The 21,891-nt window shown below is 41.5% G+C and overlaps 1 protein-coding gene across 3 annotated transcripts in view; it reads left to right on the forward strand.

Moving 5' to 3' along the window:
• Window positions 1-21,891, forward strand: part of CHD6 (chromodomain helicase DNA binding protein 6) — a 203,326-nt gene that overhangs the window by 81,256 nt on the left and 100,179 nt on the right. For all 3 annotated transcript variants that reach the window (XM_027070111.2, XM_027070116.2, XM_053199947.1), the window contains exons 4-6: window positions 4,658-4,805; window positions 6,634-6,783; window positions 20,965-21,027. In XM_027070111.2, coding sequence (XP_026925912.2) covers window positions 4,658-4,805; window positions 6,634-6,783; window positions 20,965-21,027 — 361 coding nt within the window. The remainder of the gene's footprint in view (window positions 1-4,657; window positions 4,806-6,633; window positions 6,784-20,964; window positions 21,028-21,891) is intronic.

A 21,891-nucleotide genomic window follows, 5' to 3' on the forward strand; every position in this document is an offset into this window, starting at 1 on the left:
ATTTGTTTGAAATACTTGGATTCATTTGTTTCAGCTTGTTTTCATCTTTAATTTTTTTATTTTTTAATATGTAGAATTTAACATGCTTCCAAAAGTCAAATTTTTATAAAAAGATTGAGTCTCTGAGAAATATCATTCACTTCCTGTATCCCATCTAACCATCTCTTATGGATGATCATTGTTTTTTGGTTCATCGTTCCTGTGTTTCTTTTAAAAATATAAATAGATAGGGGCACCTGGGTGGCTTAGTTGGTTGGGCATCTGATTTTGGCTCAGGTCATGATCTCATGGTTCGTGAGTTTGAGCCGCACATCAGGTTCTGTGTTGACAGCATGGAGCTAGCTTGGGATTCTCTCTCCACACGTCTGTCTCTGCCCCTCTCTGATTTGTGCTTTCCCTCTCTCTCAAAATAAATACATAAACTTTAAAAATACATAGATATATTCATGTTTTCTTACTCTTTTTTCTTCCCCAAAATGTAGCATTTATACTCTTTAGCACTTTCCTTTTTCACTTAGCATTGTAGCTTAGAAATGATTCCATATTCTGATCAGTTGGAGTCTTAATGGTTTTTAGAGCTACATAGTACTCCATTGTAACTGTCCTACTTTATTCAGTCACATTTCATCATGTACATTATTTTTATTAATTTGCACTTGCTGCAGTGAGTAACCTCATGCATATATTTTTTCATATTGTTGGAGGTGTATCTTTGGAGTGTATTCCTAGAAATGGAATTGCTAGATCAAAGGGTATATATATCATACATAGTTTTTTTACATATTATTTGACCACTGTTTTTGAAGAACCTGGAACTTCAGGGAGCAAACAAGCTTTCATGGACCAAATCCATCTATAGATAGAGCCATTTAGAGGTTAAATGTCTTCATTTGATAAAATCTCAAGCATAAAGTTTTCAAAAGTTATTCCAAAGAGGGAAAAAACACATTTCATGTAGTCTTCCTAGAGGATGAATTCAGGTGATATTTTCTTGTGTCCTATTTGAAAATCCCATTTATAAGCTTACAAAGAATCTTTTCTCCCTGATACTTGTCTTTATCAGAAGAGCTCCAAGAAGAAGTTTTGGAACTCGAAATTGATTGTGTTGCCAAAGGTAACCTACAGAAAATCACTTTGGTAGAGTATCTTCTTATTTATCCACAAATAAGCAAGCAGGGTTCACCAGTCATTGGACATATATTTGAGAAGATGTTCCCTCTACTCCATACTACACCCAGTTTCTGGCTAGGAAAATCTACTAGTGCCTAGTAGTGCCTACTAGGCTTGACTTTGAAAGTGCCTCACTGTGACTCCTCCTTACTTTTGTTATTTAATGTGATTCTGAAAAATGGAAGGCAGATGTAAAATATATACAAGTCTTCTAGTAAAGATTCATATTTTGAGGAGGTTCTCTTCCTTAATTATGGCTTGAGCTTGGTTTAGTTTGAGTATGAGTTTGTGTTTGAATGCAGCTGAGTAGTTTTGAGTGTGTGTGTTTGTAAGATTAAACATATAGACATAGTTTTCTAATATAATGAAGTTATATTTAGTAGGTAAAATTGATTTCAAATGTGGGGAGAAAGGATTTCAGATTTTCTAGGAGATTAAATGGGGCCCTGCTCATGTGATTATTATGATGACTCTTAGTTTATTAATCAGTTATGTTTAAATCTGTGTCCAAAAAATTAAGGAGAAAACTTTTTTTTAATGTTTTTTTTTTTTAATGTTTTTTTTTAACATTTATTTTGAGATAGAGAGAGACAGAGCGTGAATAGGGGAGGGTCAGAGAGAGAGGGAGACACAGAATCTGAAACAGACTCCAGGCTCTGAGCTTTCAGCACAGAGCCCGACGCGGGGCTTGAACTCATGGACTGCGAGATCATGACCTGAGCCGAAGTCGGACGCTTAACCAACTGAGCCACCCAGGCACCCCTTTAATGTTTATTTTTGAGAGCGACAGAGCGCGAGTGGGCGAGGGGCAGAAAGCGAGGGAGACACAGAATCCAAAGCAGGCTCCAAACTCTGAGCTGTCAGCACTGAGGCGGAAATGGGGCTCAAACTCAAGAACCATGAGGCCATGACCTGAGGCAAAGTTGGATGCTTAACTGACTGAGCCACCCAGGCGCCCCCCCCCTTCTTTTTTTTAAAATAGCACAAGGCTTATTTTGTTAAGGGATCCATTTAAAAAAACTGTCAACGACTATGGATTTGTGGATTTTTTTTCTGTGTATTTGGGTCATTGGAATATTTTGTTGTTAATTCTTTTGGTCATTATTTTGAGATTCAAATAACATTAAAGGAGATTTGAAGTTTTTGCGTTCATTAAAAGGGAGACGGGGCTTTAAAAAAAGACAGAAAACATATGGTGTTAAAAACAATAGGCTGTGAGTCAGATGAGCTGAGTGCAGGCCTCTGCTGCTACTCGGCTGCTGACTTTGGGACCTTTGCTGCTTTTAAACCTGTTTTTTCATCTGGAACATGAGATTCATCTGTCTGCCTTTGATACTCCCTCATGGCCTTGTGGTCGTAACAGTTAAATGAGACACAGAACACGTAAGTGCTTTATAGAATATAAATTGCTATACAGTTTTCTTAGGAGTATATGACATGAGATAAATATTCCTTCGAAAACTTAGAACGTTTTTAAACTGTTTCACCTGTGTCTCCTGTCCTGCACTGATAAGTAGAACATTTGCTTTTTCCCTCTGTGTTTGAGAGTACAAGTCTCCTGTTAAAAATGGCAGGACCCCTAGAATTTCATTTCCTCAGTTTGGACCAAAATAATTTTCATAAAGAACTTTCCTGATCAGTAGGCAAGCCAGTCTTCAGCCTGGAGAAACGAGGGTGGGCTGTTTGTGCTGACTTGATTGGGAGTCCATGAGGAGTGAAGGGTGTTCAAGAGAGAGGCAGGCTGATTCAGCAGTCAGCACTGGTTGGCGTTCCTGACAACAGTTCATCATGCTGGGTCTCCCATCTCTAAACAAGGCAAGCTCTCTTCCCCCACACCTTCCAATAACCCAACTGATAGAAAATGCCAATAATTTTGACTCTTTCCTCATCTTCCACATTCTGTCCCTTCCTCAGACTTAATGGTTGTATTTCTGCTGGATCCTTCAAATGATTTTCACCTTTGAGTTTTCATTGGTTGTATTTAGCCTAGGGCTTCATTCCCTCTTGCCTTGGCTTGCCATCACGGCACTTGTCACACAGAATGAAGTCAAAACTCTCTGACTGGTATACATACCTAGTTGCTTTGCAGCTCCATTATTTAGTGCTTCTGTTCACTTGCCCTGTCATCCAGCCATACAGACTGTCTTTTACTAAATGTGCCCTTAACACTCTTCACTTCCCTAACAATGCCAGGGTAGTTAAGAGCATGCCTGGGTTCAAATCCTTTCTTCACTATTTAGTAGCCATCTTACCCTGGAAATCTAACTGAACCTCACTCTGCTGCTTGATGAAATGAGGATAGTAATACTATCTGCCTTATAAGATTGATATGAAGACTAAAGGAGATAATCCATGTAAAATACTTAGAGAGTTGTGCCTGCATGTAATCACTGCTATGTAGCTAGTAGCTCTAATTATTAGTACTGCTACTATTATTATTACTGTTCCATGCACATCTCTGCTCAGTTGCATTCTCCCAAATCTCCCCAATGACTTAATCCATCCATTGATGCATCCATCTATCTTTTCAATAAGTATTTATTGGATACTTACTATGTATAAGGCATAAGACTAAGAATACAAACTTGAATCAAGTACATATTGTCCTCTAGGAATTTGGAGTCTGGTAGGAGAGATCAGAGAAGTATAAAATATTCATCTACTCAGCAGATGTTTATGGAAACTACAGAGGATTCAAGCACTGTGTGGTTCCGAGGCTGATATCATAGTTAATAACTAACTTTGGTGAAAGATCAGAGTTTGAGTACCTTAAGCAAAGCATAGCTTAGGTGGTTTGGGAGTATAGAAAAGAGATTTTATCAGCTAAGATGGTCAGAAAAAGCTTTTTAGAGGTGCTGCCATCTTAGCAGGACCTTGCAGGATGGATGGATCTTGCCCATCTTCACCTCTCTCAGGAGGCTTTTAGCTACTGCCTTGAGCTATTGCTCTGGGCGGCCTGTAGGATTTTCATATTCGTAACCTCCTCAAGGACAGGGACAGAATCGTTTTCAATTTTGACTTCCTAGTACTTCCTCCAAGTCTTATATAGACCATTTTCAGTAGAGGATGGTGACAGATTAAGGACACGTCTCTTCCCATGTAACCTAAAGGGCGATTGAAATTGTTGATTCTCAATATCTCAATATCTAGCAATTAAGCTTACTAGAGAAGACATTTATATAAACTGAAAGTGAGGTTTTGAAGATGTTCATATTATTTTATTTCTTACCACATTAATCATAGCCACAGGAATCATGATAAGGGTGTAAAAAAGTGAACTCTGCATCAAGCCTTGTAGGTATTTCTTCCCATATTTCTGTGTATAGTTCTGGGAAGAAACTCTTGTAGATTCTCCATTAAAGCCTACCCCTAGGACAAGAATTCCTTGCGATACCATATCCTTATGTGATACCATTACTTTGATCACGTGAGAACTCTTAGTTTTAAAAACTGCCCAAGAGTTTTAATTCTGAATTTCTCCTTGTAGCAAGGAGCAAGGACCAACCCCAGTGGAGAGAAAGAAGAAAGGAAAGAGGAAAAGTGAAACCACAGTGGAGAGTTTAGAGCTGGATCAGGGCCTGCCGAACCCATCCCTGCGGAGTCCTGAGGAGTCCACTGAGTCTGCAGACAGCCAGGTACAGCTGTGACCGGGAACCCTGCGGGCGGTTACGGCTGCCGCACAGATCTTGCTGACGTGCGTCCTGTTGCGTTTCTCTCTCCATCTCCAGCCTTGCACCCCTTGCGCATAGATCCGGGCTGGACTTTCACTGTTTTGGTGGGTGAGCACCAAGACCACAGGCTTTTTCCCCCTAGCATCCTGATCCTTATACTAATGATCTCCCAGGTTTTTTTAGTGGTGTTTGCTCTCTTCTTGGGAAGTAGCATGTTATTAGGCTGTAGAAAGAATGAATATGGAAAATTGAATTGTGGGGCACTCTGAGTAAGGTGTCGGGGGCCTGATTTGCAATGCAGCTAATGCTTTTAAGATTCAGAGGGCTGGGCCGGTCTGCATAAGGACATTCTCATAATCCCAGATGCTGGAAAAGTCAGGGCTGTGTGTATTCATTTTGCCGAAATAGTAAAGGAAGTTTGGCCAAACATGGAAACAAAGAGTTGCCCACCTGAATGAGATTTTTAAAGCCATTACTAAGCATGCCCATGACATTGGTAGGAATTTTCTCCCTCAGTTGAGGCAACCTGTCTTGGATAGGAGTTCTAATATTTGAAAGTGCTGTTTCCTCTGATATCCATGACAGTTTACCTGGGTTATACCTGCTGAAAGGGGACCATGTAAAATCATCCGACTACTGTACATTCAAGTATCCTTGGATCCTCGTAGATTCCTAGATGGTCTTCACTGTAGGAAGGTATCAGCTTCCAATGTCACAGTGGTAATAAGTAGTAGTGTCTGGGGTATCAGAGCAGAACGCCCCCCCCCCCCCCCCCATCACTGTCTCTGAACTCGGGCTAGTGGCTGTCAGGTGTCCTCATGGGCAGAGCAGCAGGCATGTTGGGTTGATGGGAGTTGGCAGGGGTTTAAGTGTTTCCAGGGTGGTGATCTGTATGTACATGGGATTGGGAGACAGGTTTTCATGTGGAATCCCTCATGTAAAACTAAACGTCATAGAGGTAACATAATGAAGAAATGGTGGGAGAACAGAGAGAGGCCCAGGAGGTATGTTTTAAAAAATAAGGCAGGTGGTGTTTGGCTTTGGTTTTGTTTTTTAAGATTGAAGTACTGGAGAGTGAGCTAGCTGGTGAGTGGTTCCCAGAAGTGTTTCTGCTGCTTGGATAGGATGTGTCCATGAGATGAACCATGTGTTTTTCTGTTTGAGGAAAGCCACTGGGCTGCTTTGTTGTAGAATGTTGTCTCTCTAAAAGGTCAGGAGTTACTTAATTATAGATGAGTCCTCAGATGGTGACTCATGAATCTTGTTTTGTCACACTTAATATGTCTCCTTGCATTTCAAGGAGATTCTCAAAGTAAGTCCTAATAAAACTGGTATTAATTTAGTTTTTAAAGAATATATTGTAAGTACAGTGAATTTGACCACAACCGAAACAATTATCTTATCGCCCTAAAATCAGAGCTTCCAGCTATGCTGGAAGGGACCTGAAAGATGATGGAGTTTACCTCTCATCCCCGTTTTACTGGAATAGAAACTGACTCCAGAAAGGAAAAGGAAAGTCACTATCATTCATGAACAAGACACATCTCACTGGATTCTGAGACTATACCTTCTTCTCAGGGGATCTTGGCAATTTGGATCCCCTCCCTCAGCCAGATTTCATTTTGAGCGAATTTAATTCTTAAAAGAGTTGTGTTTAAGGAAGATTGCTTTTGTAAAGTAGGACAGGTCTCTTGTGCATGTCAGTGAGTGTAGATGAGGGTATTCTTTCTTGTCCAAGCTTTTTGCCTTTGACTCACAGAGCATCTCTCCGATGGGTGTGTTTGCCCTGCAGAAACGACGCTCAGGACGGCAGGTGAAGCGCAGAAAATATAACGAGGACCTGGATTTCAAGGTGGTGGACGATGACGGGGAGACAATTGCCGTTCTTGGAGCCGGCCGGACGTCCGCCCTCTCGGCTTCTACACTGGCATGGCAGGCGGAGGTACGGCCTATGGCTGGGGTGCTGACCTTGGCTTGATCCATCATTTTGGCCCACTTGATAGTTATTCTGTGGCTCTTCGCTGAAGCTAGGTTAGGTTATTGTAACTGGTGCTGATAACCTTCAGTTGGCTTCCTAATCCATTTAGAATGAAGTTCACTCCCGCTATGGTGCCCAGCAGGGTTCTCTCTGTCTCAGCAAATTCCTTCAGCATATAAATGACTTTCTCCCCACTCCCTAGCCTTGGGTTAACAGTTCTTTCCCACCTTCTTGCCCTGATATCTCTTCTTCACATGCATTACATGACTTGGTTCATCATCTTTTAAGCTAAAATGGTTTCTCCCCAGAGAGGTCTTTCCTGGTTCTTGTATTTAGAGTAGATCTCTGCCTCTGAGCCCCATGATTCTCAGTTTCACTCCATGTCTGTTTCTTTCATAGCACTTGCCACAGCTGATCATTGTGTTCTGATTGCATTTATTTCTTTGTCTTTCCCATTAGAATGTGAAAGTCTGATAACATACTAAACAGCCATTCATTGGATGAAATCACACGCACTAGTAATTACAGTTGGAACTTGGATTCAATAAATGTGTATTAAGAGTCCATACAAGGCCAGGTCTTGGGATACAAGGATGAGTATCAAGGCATGGTACCTGGCTCCAAGAAGAAGGGGCTTATGGCTATATGAACACTGTGATAAAGTGCGGCCTTAGAAGAATGTGCTGGATACAGTGGCTACATGGGGGAGTGGACAGGAAAGGGGGAGGTCAGGATTTTAGGAAAGGCATTTCTAACATGAACTAAAGCCCGCAGCCTGGATGGTGTTGCGGGTGGTGTTGTGATAGACCAGCTCGGCTGGATGTTGGGATCTGGTCTGAGGAGTGGTGGGAGATGAGCATTGAGTGGTAGGAAGAGTCACATTATGCAGGCCCTAGGGATTAGCTAAAGTATTTGACCTTAATACTGCAGAGCAAATGGTAGGGGGGAGGGGACATTGAGGGTTCCAGCAGAGAAGCAGGATGGCCCTATTTGTATTTTAGGGATTTCCATTGGCAGCGGTTTCAAGAAGAGGGACCTGATATCCAGATGCTAGAAGGAAGAGAGGTAAATATTGAAAAGGAGGAGGTCTGTGCCAGGGAGCTTACAGAGAAGACATTAGAAGCAAAAGAAGAAACAGGCTGTGCATATAGGAAGGGCATCATTGCCAGCAGCACATTCTGGGACCCAGCCTGGCTGTTGTTGTGGAGTCCCTGATGCTGACTTGGCAGAATTCATGCTCTGCATGTGCGACAGAGCACAAATACCTGTCCTTCCCCCCCCCCCCCCCCCCCCCCCCCCGGGCACTAGGGTGGCTTAGCAAAGCCGGTAATACTTTATCTGTCTAAACCACCTTGCCTCCAGCTTAAAGCATTTTCACATAATTTCACATATCCTTTCACCTTGTGTTTGCATGGACAGTAGCTAGGAGGAGGGGTCGTCATCCCTGGTTTAACAACCAAGAAGCAGGCACAGAACGATCTGGGTCATGGGACACCCTAGTGGTAGTCAACCAGTGACTAGCATGTAAGAGTTGATTTCAGGTCCCTTTGCCAAGAATTATCCAACCAATGAACATAGCACTTAATAGGAATAATAATTTGATGTACTATCAGTGTAGTGCTTTCAAGCAAACAGTTAAGAGTAGTCCTGGCAAGAGTGCCATGAGGTGATAGGATTATATTGGTTTATGATGGGTTTTCCCTCCTTGGAGATTTATGGTTGGTTTGGTAGTTAAAACATTAGAAGGGAATTTATTTTCTCCTAGTAGCCATTCAGCCCGTCATTAACCATATTTCAGTTGTTGTTATGACTTCTTTTGTGGTACCTGAAGGGCGGCTTTAGCTGATCTGACAGAAATAATTCAGGAAATTTTATGTATCTTAACAAGGCTCTTTTTATCCTCTTCAAGGTACACGAGAGAGAGAGCTAACATATGATAGAATCTGAATTTTCATTAATTAGGCCTCAAAAATTGTTATGAAATTTAAGCAGAAAGAGGCCTGATATGTGGCTTTGGCAAGCACATGGATCTGGCCTCTGTGTCCCAGGCCTGGCCTAGCATGCAGGGTAGATAGACGGCCTGTAGGGGGATTGGGTGGGTTTCAGAGGCCAGCCTCAGCTGAGCCCTAGCTGCTGCCCGACTACACCGCATTTGCCTCTGGTTTACGTTTTGGGCTTCCTGGTGAGGTTTGAACAAAGATTTCCCAGGCTGATGGCAAACCTTGAAAGCCATGAATCTCATCTAGGATTCCAGACAATCCTCAGTACCCAGTGGCACAGAAAATCAGTTGAAGAAGGTGAGGCTTTTACTTGTGTCCTTCTCCCGAGGCCCTTTGGATGGCTGTCTGCCTGCTTGCTGGCTGTAGCTTGGGGCCAAGAACCGTGTGGAGTCCCCAGCAGAAAGGCCCTGCTGCTCCCTCGCTGCATTTCTCGGGCAGTGCCTTCTCAGCATGCTCTGCCTTGTTCTGTGGCCCCTGGCCCAGTCCCAGATTGCAGCCTCAGCACTGGCTGTCTAGTGGGGAGTTGCTGGAAACATCTTTACATGTGATTCGTGGTAGGCCAGGACTGGCATGGTAGCACGGCCCTGCTCTGGAGCCAGAGGGACGGTCCCCTGACTGGGATACGGGATTCGGGGGCAGGAAATAACTTTCCATCCTCACGTCACAGTGAGCAAAGTCTTTGCTTTCTTATTCTTTGTCAAACGGATGTTGGTGTCTAGAACAGAGACAGACTTTCGCAGTTGTTGTGTAGATTTTTACAAGGCTGTCTCAGTTTCTGCCTCCTACAGTTTGTGCAGTTTGTGTGATTTTGCCTTTTAGAACAAAGGGCTTTAATCTGAATGAGGCTTCAGCTCCCTGTGCCCTCCTGTGCCTCACTCTGTGTCTCTGAGGCCAGCGCCCTCCGCTTTGTCTAACCTTTTGCCGTGCCTGATGGGCTGAGCCCAGTTATTTTCTCCCCCAGAAGCCCCCTGTTTCCTTCCCTGAGCTGGGGGAGAGTGCCCCTGCTCTGTGGTCTAAGGTGGTTGTTTCTCAACTCCGATATTAAATCAAAATTCCTGCCTGATTTTTGTTTTAAATGTGACCGCACACTACCTGTTTACTCCCCTTTATTTCCCTACCTCATTCTAATGCTTTTGCTCTACTGTTTACTTAGTATTCCGTATATGCATCCTGTTTCCTGTGGACTCATTCTTTCATCCTTCCAGTTCATTTCAGCTTTCCTTCCTGCTTGTTGTCCTCTTACTACCCACCATTCCTTAGGGCCCTACTAAAACCTTACCTATTCTGTGAAATCCAAGCTGTTCTTGCTTTTTGCACTCTTGCTGGACTTAAGGTTACTGTCACACCAATTAGAATTTAACCTGCAACGTTTCTAATAAAAATGTTTTATGTTGCTTTCCCTACATGAATGTAAGCCCCTGAGACTGGGCATCTCGTTTGATGCTACTTTTGTACCCTCACATACTTGGTGATTTGAAAAGTGATTTGCTTCTTGCTAGAACCTCTCCCTTGTGCCTAGCTAAATAGAACTAAATCAGGTGGTTGGTTGAGGTTGGGGGTGACTAGGGTTGACAATTTTTGAAATTTTCCCTAAGAAAAAAATTTTTAGTTATCCGAGTCTCTGACATGAAAGAGAATGAATTAAAATGGCCTTCTTTGAAGGATAATTTGAGAAAATTCCAAGTAGCTGAGAACAGATGGTTGTTATGGAAGTGTGTTTGGCAAGCAGATTTAGTTTATATCTGTGTGTATCTGTATACACGGAGTGTTGATACACACATGATCGTGCTTATGCACAATCTCTGTTTAGAAAAGTCCTGATTTCCTAGTTTCCGTCCTGCTTTGATGTGTATTTTGGAAATGCTATTCCCTTTTCCTTTTATTGGGATAGAGTAAAGCCTGCTCTCAGTGTTTTGATGATAATCAGTTTTTTTTTTTTTAAGGAATTATTCTTTTCTTTCTTCTTTTTCTTTATTTTTTTTAAGTTCATCTATTTATTTTGAGAGAGACAGCACAAGTGGGGGAAGGGCAGCTACAGAGGGAGAGAGATGATCCCAAGCAGGCCCTGTGCTGCCAGCACAGAGCCCGATGTGGGGGCTCGAACCCACAGAGTTGTGAGATAATAACCTGAGCCAAAAGTAAGAATTGGATGCTTAACCAGCTGGGCCACCCAGGCACTCCTCTTTTCTTTTTTTTTTTTTTTTTTTTAACGTTCATTCACTTTTGAGAGAGAGAGAGACAGGGAGGGGTGTGAGCCAGGGAGGGGCAGAGAGAGAGGAAGACACAGAATCCAAAGCAGGCTCCAGGCTCTGAGCTGTGAGCACAGAGCCTGATGTGGGGCTTGAACTCACCAAACACAAGATCATGACCTGAGCCAAAGTCAAATGCTTACCTGACTGAGTCACCCAGGCACCCCTCACAGATTTTTTTTTTTTTTAATTCCAGTATTCATTGCTATCCCTATAAAAGATAAGTTGAGGGGTGCCTGGGTGGCTCAGTCAGTTAAGCGGCCAACTTCGGCTCAGGTCATGATCTCGCGGTCCGTGAGTTCGAGCCCCGCATCAGGCTCTGTGCTGACAGCTCAGAGCCTGGAGCCTGTTCAGATTCTGTGTCTCCCTCTCTCTGACCCTCCCCTGTTCATGCTCTGTCTCTCCCTGTCTCAAAAATAAATAAAACATTAAAAAAAAAAAGACTTTAAAAAAAAAAAAAGATAAGTTGAAATTTTATTTCACATTCCTTAATTTTTACTTGAAAATTTTCTATGGTGAAGAATGTTTGAAGCCCTCCATCCTTTTATTTATTTTTTTCTTAAAGTTTATTTATTTATTTAGAGAGCACATGTGCAAGCGGGAGAGGGGCAGAGAGACAGAGAGAGAAGGAATCCCAAGCAGACTCCATGCCCAGCGAGGAGCCCAACGTGGGGCTTGATCCCACAAACTGCAAGATCATGACCTGAGCTGAAATCAAGAGTCAGTCACACAACCAACTGAGCCACCCAGGTGCCCCTGAAGCCCTTCATCCTTTTAATACTCAGAGTAAAGTACTGTCCTTTCTTGTCCGTGTGTTAACGTTTCCTTGGATTTGGCTGGTCCTAGTAAAAACTCCAAATAACATTATCAAAATCCTCCCACTAAAACCCATCTTTTTTCTATTCTTAATGGTAGATAAGAATAAGAATGTTTGAAGCAATCTAGTAGTGAGGAAGACATAATTGTTCCTGTCAGTACATGTGTACATGTATGAATGCTCCCTGGTTAGTCTGGGTTCTACAGACTTGGGAGTGGGTAGGAAAGGTAGTCAGAAATTATGAAAGTTTAGTGCTGGTTAACAGAGATCTAACTCAGATGTCGCTGCACTTTCAGAGGCTCTCCTAATTTGCCGAAGTGCCCTGTCTTGAATTGTGGGATTTCAACAGGTTCTCAGCACTTGCTTTATGCTGATATTACCATTTATATTGCAAAATCTCTTAACATTATTTATTCAAAAATACTTCTTGAGGACCTACTACCTGCCAAGGACTGTTTTGTGCTGGAGATAACATCAAGGATCAAAAGAGGCAAAACTCCCTGCTCTCACAGAGGGAGCATACAATAAATGGAGAGGGGACCTACGAAATCCATGCAACTGATCTCCTCTTCACATTTGCTGGATTCTGAACCTGTGGGAGAGGAGGCCAAACAGCCAAGCTCCGAGTTAGTTTCCAAAGGGTGGAAATACCTAGGTAGAGGCTGGGAACAAACCTAAAAAGTAATAAAATTGCGTAGTATATCAATGGTGGTAAGTGCTGTGAGAAAAAAAATCAGGAGAGGAGTGATGTGAAATTGAGGAGTGAGGGTTGCAGTTTTAATTAGGGTGGTCTGTTTTGGCCTCACCAAGGTAACATTTGAGCAAAGAATTGAAGGCAATAAAGGAGTGAGGGAATCTTGAGAGGGAGGCATTTTAGGCGGAGGGAATAGCCTGTGCAGAGTCTCTGAGGTAGAAATGGGCCACTAGTGTGTGTGAGGAACACACAGGGAGACCTGAAAGGTAATAGGAGATGGGACATTTGGTGAGCTCCAGCAGGGTTTGTTGTAGGCCTTTAAAAGATGTTTGATTTTATTCTAAAAGAGAAGCCTTGTAAGCAGGTTAGGCAAAAGACATTATAATGGCAGTTCTGAATGTTGTATTGTGAATAGACTAGTTGGGCAGGAGTGGAAGCAGGGAAACTAGATAGAAGGCAGTTGAGAATAATCTGGGTGAGAAATGAAGGTGATTTAGACGAGGGTAGAAGCAGTGGAGGTGGTGAGAAATTGCTGGATTCTATACATATTTTGAAGATATAGCCAACACGATTTCTTGGCTAATCAGACACAGTGTATGGAGAGAGAGGAGGAATCAAGAATTACACCAAGATTTTTGGTTTGAACACCAAGAAGGATAGAATTCACTCAGTTGGGAGAAAACTGTAGATGGAATGGGTAGGGAAGGGAAGTTGGCTAGGATAGCAGGAGTTTACATTTTAGACATTTTAAGTGTGAAATACCTCTGAGATATTCAAGTGGAGATGGCAGGTAACAATTAGATATATGAGTCTATGAATCGAGGGGAGGTTCTGAGCTGGATACATAAACTTGGCTGGTGTCATGATGTAGCCCTTATTTAAAACCTCAAGACTGGACAAGATCAGCAGAAAAATGAGTATGAATTGAAAAGAGTAAAAAGTAGGCCCTAGGGAGTTCCTGGAATGAGAGTTGATGTGGGAGGATTCCTTCTTCCAGGGAAGAGACAGTAGGTCGTGGCAGGGCAACACTCATTGCAAAGGGAAAAAAAGAGAATGTGTCTTTAAAGACATCAGATATCTGTGAAAGCAACAAGAATTAGATTAACTAAAATTCCAGACAGTGATGAGCTATTTATTACTAGATGAGCCGGCAGTTGCAAACTATTTCTTCTCTGGAAACATTCCTCAGTTCTAGGTGCAGGTTGAGGATCAGGCTTGGCTCAAACAGACTTCTCTGGGTTGAAGAGAAACCATCACTATCTGCCCCTGCTGGTGAAATGATTGGAAACTAGAAGATCCCCAAAGCAAAGGGCTCTCCCCAGGACCTTGAGGAGTTCTGGGGTAGCCCAAGAAGTTAGTGGCTCATTCAGAAGGCAGATTGAAATCTCACAGTATCATGGTACCTAGAGGGATAAATCTCACTAAAGGGATGGGCTTAGTGTAGAAAAACTAACTCTCCCTGAAGAGAGGTTTTTAAGAGGGGCACCTGGGTGGCTCAGTCTGTTAAGTGTTCGACTCTTGATCTCAGCTCAGGTCGTGATCTCACCTGAGATTCATGAGATTGAGCCCTGAGTCAGGCTCTCTGCTGACAGTGCGGAGCCTGCCTGGGATTCTCTTTATCCCTCTCTCTCTCTCTCTCTCTGCCCCTCCCTCACTCGCACTTGCTCTCTCTCTTTCTCTGTCTCTCAAAATAAATAAATAAATTTAAAAAAAGAGAGTGAGAGATTTTTAACTTACTTGGGATTGGAGACTCCAGGGCTCAGGAATAGAAAGACCTGCCACATTCAGTCAGTGGCCCTGGACATTCATGCTTGAGAAACAGGATAAAACAAGAGATAAATCTTTAAAAAAATTTTTTTTAATGTTTATTTATTTTTGAGAGAGACATAGATAGAATGCGAGTGGGTTGGGGGCAGAGAGAGAGAGGGAGACACGGAATCCGAAGCAGGCTCCAGGCTCCGAGCCATCAGCACAGAGCCCGATGCGGAGCTCAAACTCATGAGCTGTGAGATCATGACCCAAGCTGAAGTCAGACGCTCAACCAACTGAGCCACCCAGCTACCCCTGCTAAGCAAGAGATAAATCTTAATAGTAACCCAGGCCTGACCCAATTCAGTGTCTCATTGGACCCAGGGACCACCCCCTCTCACAGAGAAAATAGGAAATAGTTGTGGAAAATATTGTTAGGAGCTGCTAAGGTTCCTTTATTCACAATATCTACCATAAGTAAAAAACTATTGCACATTTGAAAAAGCTGGAAAAAATGTGACTAAAAAGTAAAAGTAATATATAATAGAAGCAGACCCTAGATGATCCAGGTAGTGGACTTAACAGAAAAGAATTTTAAAATAACTGATTAACATGTGAAAGAAAATAAAAGAAAATGAGCCAAAAAAATTTTAAAGTGAAGAATTCCAGTGAAGAAATGAGTCTGTAAAGAGAATCGGTTCAACAGGCTGGACTGAAAATTCCAATTTAAAAAACTTAGAATACAGTGGATGACTTTAAAGGCAGATTAGAGGGGCGCCTGGTGGCTCAGGTGGTTAAGCGTCTAACTTTGGCTCAGGTTATAATCTTGCACTTCATGAGTTTGAGCCCCATGTTGGGCTCTATGCTGACAGCTCCGAGCCTGGAGCCTGCTTCATAGTCTGTGTCTCCCTCTCTGCCCCTCCCCCGCTCACACTGTCTCTCAGTCTCTCAAAAATAAACATTAAAAATATATATATTTGTGTGTGTGTATAAATCTAAAAACTTTTTAAAATCTAAAAAGTAAAAAATTAAAATAACCTGAAATAAAAATTAAAGCAGATTAGATACAACAGAAGATAAGATTGGTGACTTTGAAGACAAATCAATAGAAAATTTCTGAACTGCCACATAGAAAAAAGAATGGAAAGAGCAGAACAAAGCATATGAAACAATTGGGGTGCAGTGAAAAAGTGCAATGTGTATCTCTGATTAGAGTCCTAGATGTGGAGGAGAGATTGGAGCAGAGGAGTGTTTGATGATAAAAGTAAATGGCCAACAACTCCCATAAACTGATGGGGGATATCAACCAATACATTCAGCATCAGGTAACTCCCAAGCAGGGAAAATACAAAAACAAAAACCATATTCAGGCACATCTGAAACTGTAGAAAACCAAAGACTTAAAATCCACTAGATAAAAACTACTAACGTTATATTAAATGGTACGATACTGAATGCTTTCCTGCTGAATTTGGGAGTAAGAAAAAGATCCCACTGTTATCTTTATATTCAGAAATGCAGGGGACACCTGGGTTTCTCAGTTAAGCATCCAACTTAGGCTCAGGTCATGATCTCACAGTTCGCGAGTTCGAGCCCTCTGCTGGGCTGTCTGGTATCAGCATCGAGCCTGCTTCGGATCCTCTGTCCCCGTCTCTCTCTGCCCCTCCCCCTCTTGCTCTCTCAAAAATAAATAAACATTAAAAAAAAAGAACATGTAATATAAATTTTAAAAAAGAGATAACACTGGAGGTCCTGGCCATTGCTATAAGTAAACAAAGAAATAAAAAGTTTAAAAATTGGAATGGAAGAAGTACGATTCAATATTTGTAGATGACATGACTGTGTGTTGAAAATTCAACAGAATTGACAAACCATTAGAATTAATAAATGTGGATTTAGCTAAATTGTTGGATACAAAGACAATATACATAAACATCTACTTTATTTCTGTGAACTAGCAGCATGAAATCAGGAAAGAAAAATTCTAAAATGCCATTTGTAACATCATCAAAAATATTAGATATTCTGGAATAGCTCTCAAAAGATATACAAGCCCTCTCTATATGAAAAACATTGCTGAGAGAAATTAAAGAAGACCTACATAAATAGAGCAATGTATGACATACATGTATTCAATATTGTTAAGATGTCTGCAGTTCATTCCCAGTCAGAATCTAAGCACGGTGTTTTCTGCTGGAAATTGATGATAGAAACACAAAAGACCTAGAATAGCCAGACAATCTTTACGGAGAACTCAGTTGGAAGACTCCCTGTAATCCAGACTTTTAATCACACTCCAGTAATGAAGACAAGGTAGTGTTGCTATAAAAACAAGTAGAACCAAACAGAGCTGCACTGCTCCGTAGGGCTCCAACTAGCCCGATGTGGCTGTAAGCACTTGAAATATGGGTAGTCTGATCCGGATGGCCAACAGGCACATGAAAAGATGCTCAACGTCGCTCCTCATCAGGGAAATACAAATCAACACCACACTCAGATATCACTTCACACCAGTCAGAGTGGCCAAAATGAACAAATCAGGAGACTATAGATGCTGGAGAGGATGTGGAGAAACGGGAACCCTCTTGCACTGTTGGTGGGAATGCAAACTGGTGCAGCTGCTCTGGAAAACAGGGTGGAGGTTCCTCAGAAAATTAAAAAGAGACCTACCCTATGACCCAGTAATAGCACTGCTAGGAATTTACCCAAGGGATACAGGAGTACTGATGCATAGGGGCACTCGTACCCCAATGTTTATAGCAGCACTCTCTCAACAATAGCCAAATTATGGAAAGAGCCTAAATGTCCATCAACTGATGAATGGATAAAGAAATTGTGGTTTATATACACAATGGAGTACTACAGGGCAATGAGAAAGAACGAAATATGGCCCTTTGTAGCAACATGGATGGAACTGGAGAGTGTGATGCTAAGTGAAATAAGCCATACAGAGAAAGACAGATACCATATGTTTTCACTCTTATGTGGATCCTGAGAAACTTAACAGAAACCCATGGGGGAGGGGAAGGAAAAAAAAAAAAAAAGAGGTTAGAGTGGGAGAGAGCCAAAGCATAAGAGACTCTTAAACACTGAGAACAAACTGAGGGTTGATGGGGGGGTGGGAGGGAGGGGAGGGTGGGTGATGGGTATTGAGGAGGGCACCTTTTGGGATGAGCACTGGGTGTTGTATGGAAACCAATTTGACAATAAATTTCATATACTGAAAAAAAAAAAAAGAAATATGGGTAGTCTGAATTCAGATGTGCTTTAAGTGTGAAGTACACATCGGATTTTAAAGACTTAATGAGTGAATATAAAGTATCTTATTAATAATTTTATATTGGTTATACATTGAAATAATAAATTTTTGCATATATTGCTTTAAATAAAGTATTAAAATTCATTTCATCTGTTTATTTTTACTATTTTTATTTTTAGAGAGAGCACGAGTTGGGGAGGCGGGCAGAGGGAGAAAGAGAGAGAGAGAGAGAGAGAGAGAGAGAGAGAGAATCTCAAGCAGGCTCCATATTCAGCATGGAGCCCAATACATGGAGCCCAATACCCCTGGGATCATGACCTGAGCTGAAATCAAGAGTTGGGAGCTCAACTGACTGAGCCCCTATTTTTACTTTTTTAAAAAGGTGGCTGCAAGAAAATTTTAAATTACTTTATGTGGCTTAATGAGTGACCTTTGTGGCAGCCATAGCTGCCACAACAACACTGCCACATTGCTGCCACATGATTCAACAACACACAAGAATGTATAAGAGAAAAGATGGATAAGGCGGATTATGTAGAACTTCTGTTCATCAAAAGACACATTTATAGAAGCAAAAGGCAAACCATAGATTGGCAGATAATATTTGTTATCTATATAACTGACAGGGCACTTATTCAGAAATGTATAATGAACTCTTACAAATTTAAAAAAAGGACAATTTTTAAAATCGGCAAATGACATGAATGGAGCTTCACGGAGAGGTTATCCACACGGTCAGTAAGCATGAAAAGGTGCTCAGCATCCTCAATTGCTAGGGAGATGTGAATTAAAGATGTGAATTAATTAAATTTAAAGATGTGAATTTAGCCACAAGAATGGCCAAAATTTTAAAGATTGACAATATTAAGTCACCTGGAACTCCCATACGTGGCTGGTGGGTATAAAAATTGTCAGAATCGGTTTGGAAAAAATTTTGACAACATTCATTAAAACCAAATATATAATCTACCTCATAACCTTGCAATTCCACTTTTCGGTATATATCCAAGATAAATGAGTGCATTTGTCCACCAAAATATACACAGTGTATATAAATGTTGGAAGCAGCCCAAATATTCCTCAACAGCAGATAAATGAATGGTAGTATATTTATACAACTAAATACTATGCAGAAATACAGAAGAATGAACCACATACTATATAGTTCATTTACATGAAGCTTAGTAGTAGGCAAAACTAATCAGTGGTAGTAGAAATCCGAATAGTGGTTACTTCCAGTGGGGGCGGGAGAGCCTCCCAGAACATTGGGAATGTTATGTAACTTGGTCTAGGTGATATTTACACAAGTGGGTATGTGTATGTGTAAGAATTCATTGGTTGTACACTTGAGATCTCTATATACTGTATGTATGCCATACTTCAATAACTTTTAAAGTGTTATGTTAGCATATCTGGTAGTTCCTTGCTGAGGAGGACTATGGCTCATCTATTTCTGTAAGACCAGTGAATAAACCTAAAAGACAGTAAAAAATGTGGAAGAAATTTAGGAAGGAAATGAAGTAGGAAATTAGGAAGGAGGTTTGTTCATTCATCTACTTTCTCTTAACCGGCACCTGTTCCTTTGTTGGTTGCAAGGTTGGGGTAGTGATCTTTGGCTTAAGAAAACTACACCAGGCTCTGGCCCTTTGCTGTTGGCCATCCTGACAGTATGGCTAGGTCCCAGTGTATGAAGAAGGAAGAGAATTTTTAATTAAGTGACGTAGATTAAGAATATTAACTGTCTGCAGTCTGTAGCCCTGGTGAGTTAGATGCTTTATTTCCTCATGTATTTCCTCTCTCTTCCCCTTCCTTGTATTTAGCATTAACAAATATATACTGGTCACCCACTGGTGCCTGGCCTTTTCAGGTCTTTAGCTATAGCAGTGGATAAAACAAATAAGGATCCCTGCCCTCAGAAGGTTTACATTGTAATGGGAGAAGGCAGGCAACAGCCACCTGCCGCCTCTTCCTTTCCTTACTTGTGCTTAAGAATCAGGCAGAACACTTGAGCAGAAAAACAAAAGCTTAGTCTGTATCCCCATCCCTTCTTCCTACTATATGGTAGGCACAATCAACTTGTCTTCTTGTTGAGCAGTGGGAGTAGACTCTTGTCACTTTGGATTAACTTTGGCATGGCACCTAGCACCATGGCATGTGTCTAGGGGAATGTAATAAATATTTGTAACCTTTGGGAGCATCTGTCATCGCCTGCTGATCGCCATACTTCGTTTCTACCATCTGCCCTCCTCCTCTTTCTTTCTTTCTTCCTTTCTTTCTTTCAGTACTTTTCTGGGGGAAGTATGATTTTATATACCTTTATATACCATTTTCTGTAATGGTGTGGCTCTGGGACAGGCGAACCCCTGGAATGGGCAGGACCGAAGACAGTAGTAATGCAGCATGAAGTCATCCTTGGGGAAGTTCTGATCAGGAACCCAAGTTATTTTGGGAGCTACGGCTATTGTGATGAGCATTCTTCTCATTCTGTTCTGAGTACCCTGTTGTGGACAAATACTAGATCTGAGGAGGTCATATAGTACATACAAAACCTCTGAAATAGGACGGCTCAAATACAGTCCCAGAAAGAACATCAAACATAAGAGTGTTCTGACTCAACACATCCTTTTTAAGTTTGTAATTATTTAATCAAATACTCTGTAGAGAGATTTCATGGAGATCAGGAGCCTAGAAATGTTGATGTGTAGCCAGGGTAGAAAGGAAGAAATTAATTTGTTTTGAGTTAGGATTTATAGGCAAAGGATGATGGGTGAAACAGCCATTTCCAGACACAGAAGGGAAAGACGGTATCGTTTAGTAGAGAATAATTATGCCTTGCATTTGCATAGTGCTTACTGTTCCAAAAATATTTTCACATACTGTTTTATCCTCCCAGTAACCCAGTGAGATAAGTATATTTAACTCCTATTTTAATAGATTTGGAAACGAAGACGTGTTAATTGACTTACCCAAAGTCAGTAGCTGGTAGGTGTTAGAAATAGGACTCTTTGCTTCTAAGGCCCCCAGACTCCTTTCTGTTACACCTTTCTGAAAATTTTATGCAGCAACACGTAGGCAGGTTTGGCAGAAAAGGGAAGTCCTGGGACCAATTTTAGTGATGCTAAAGGCAGATCTGAAATTAAGAGTCTGAAAAGCCGCATAACTTCTCTGCTTATGTGGAAGGGGAGGTGTTAGGTTGTGTCCAGATGTTAGAATGTTTGTGATCTTTTGATCACTCTGTGGACTGATAGGGAGGGAGGCCTCAGCACTCAATGGTGAACTTTCAGACCAAGTAGTACCTGCTATAGCATTTCTTACAGAATTATTTCTTGGATTCTGTGGTGCCAGTAATTTTCTTTCTTCTTAACCTCTGTCTCCAGGAGCCTCCAGAAGATGACGCAAACATCATTGAGAAGATCCTGGCATCTAAGACCGTCCAGGAGGTTAGTGGCTTATGTGTCAGCTTTTATATCACAGGTTCTCCCCTCTGTGAAGAGAGATTTGGCTAGACAACCTGGAATGGTCCTGATTGGCCAGAGTGAGAGCAAAGCAAGAATATTGTCTTGCTAGTCATTCTTTTATTCTTTTATTCTTTATTATTCTTACCCCCATGGAAGATTTTAGGTCCTAAAATTCTTAAATATTTGAGTATAGCTCCAAATAATTTTTTCCCTCCATTGTGATGCTAGCAGAAGGTATTTTTGTCCCTTAGTTTCTGCAGCCCAGGGAAAGTCCTCAGGGGGCCAAGAAGAGAACATGGAAAAAGAGCCATATTGAAAACATTTGGATATTGTTAAAATGTCAATACTACCCAAAGCAATCTACACATTCAATGAAATCCCAATCAAAGTTGCACCAGCATTCTTCTCAAAGCTAGAACAAGCAATCCTAAAATTTGTATGGAGCCACAAAAGACCCCAAATAGCCAAAGTAATATTGAAGAAGAAAACCAAAGCAGGAGGCATCACAATCCCAGACTTTAGCCTCTGCTACAAAGCTGTAGTCATCAAGACAGCATGGTATTGGCACAAAAATAGACACATAGACCAATGGAATAAAATTGGACCCACAAAAGTATGGCCAACTCATCTTTGACAAAGCAGGAAAGAATATCCAATGGAAAAAAGACAGTCTCTTTAACAAATGGTGCTGGGAGAACTGGACAGCAACATGCAGAAGAGTGAAACTAGGCCACTTTCTTACACCATTCACAAAAATAAACTCAAAATGGATGAAGGACCTGAATGTGAGACAGGAAACCATCAAAACCCTAGAGGAGAAAGCAGGGAAAAAAACCTCTCTGACCT

Source organism: Acinonyx jubatus, chromosome A3, assembly GCF_027475565.1.
Source record: "Acinonyx jubatus isolate Ajub_Pintada_27869175 chromosome A3, VMU_Ajub_asm_v1.0, whole genome shotgun sequence".
Lineage (NCBI taxonomy): Eukaryota > Metazoa > Chordata > Mammalia > Carnivora > Felidae > Acinonyx > Acinonyx jubatus.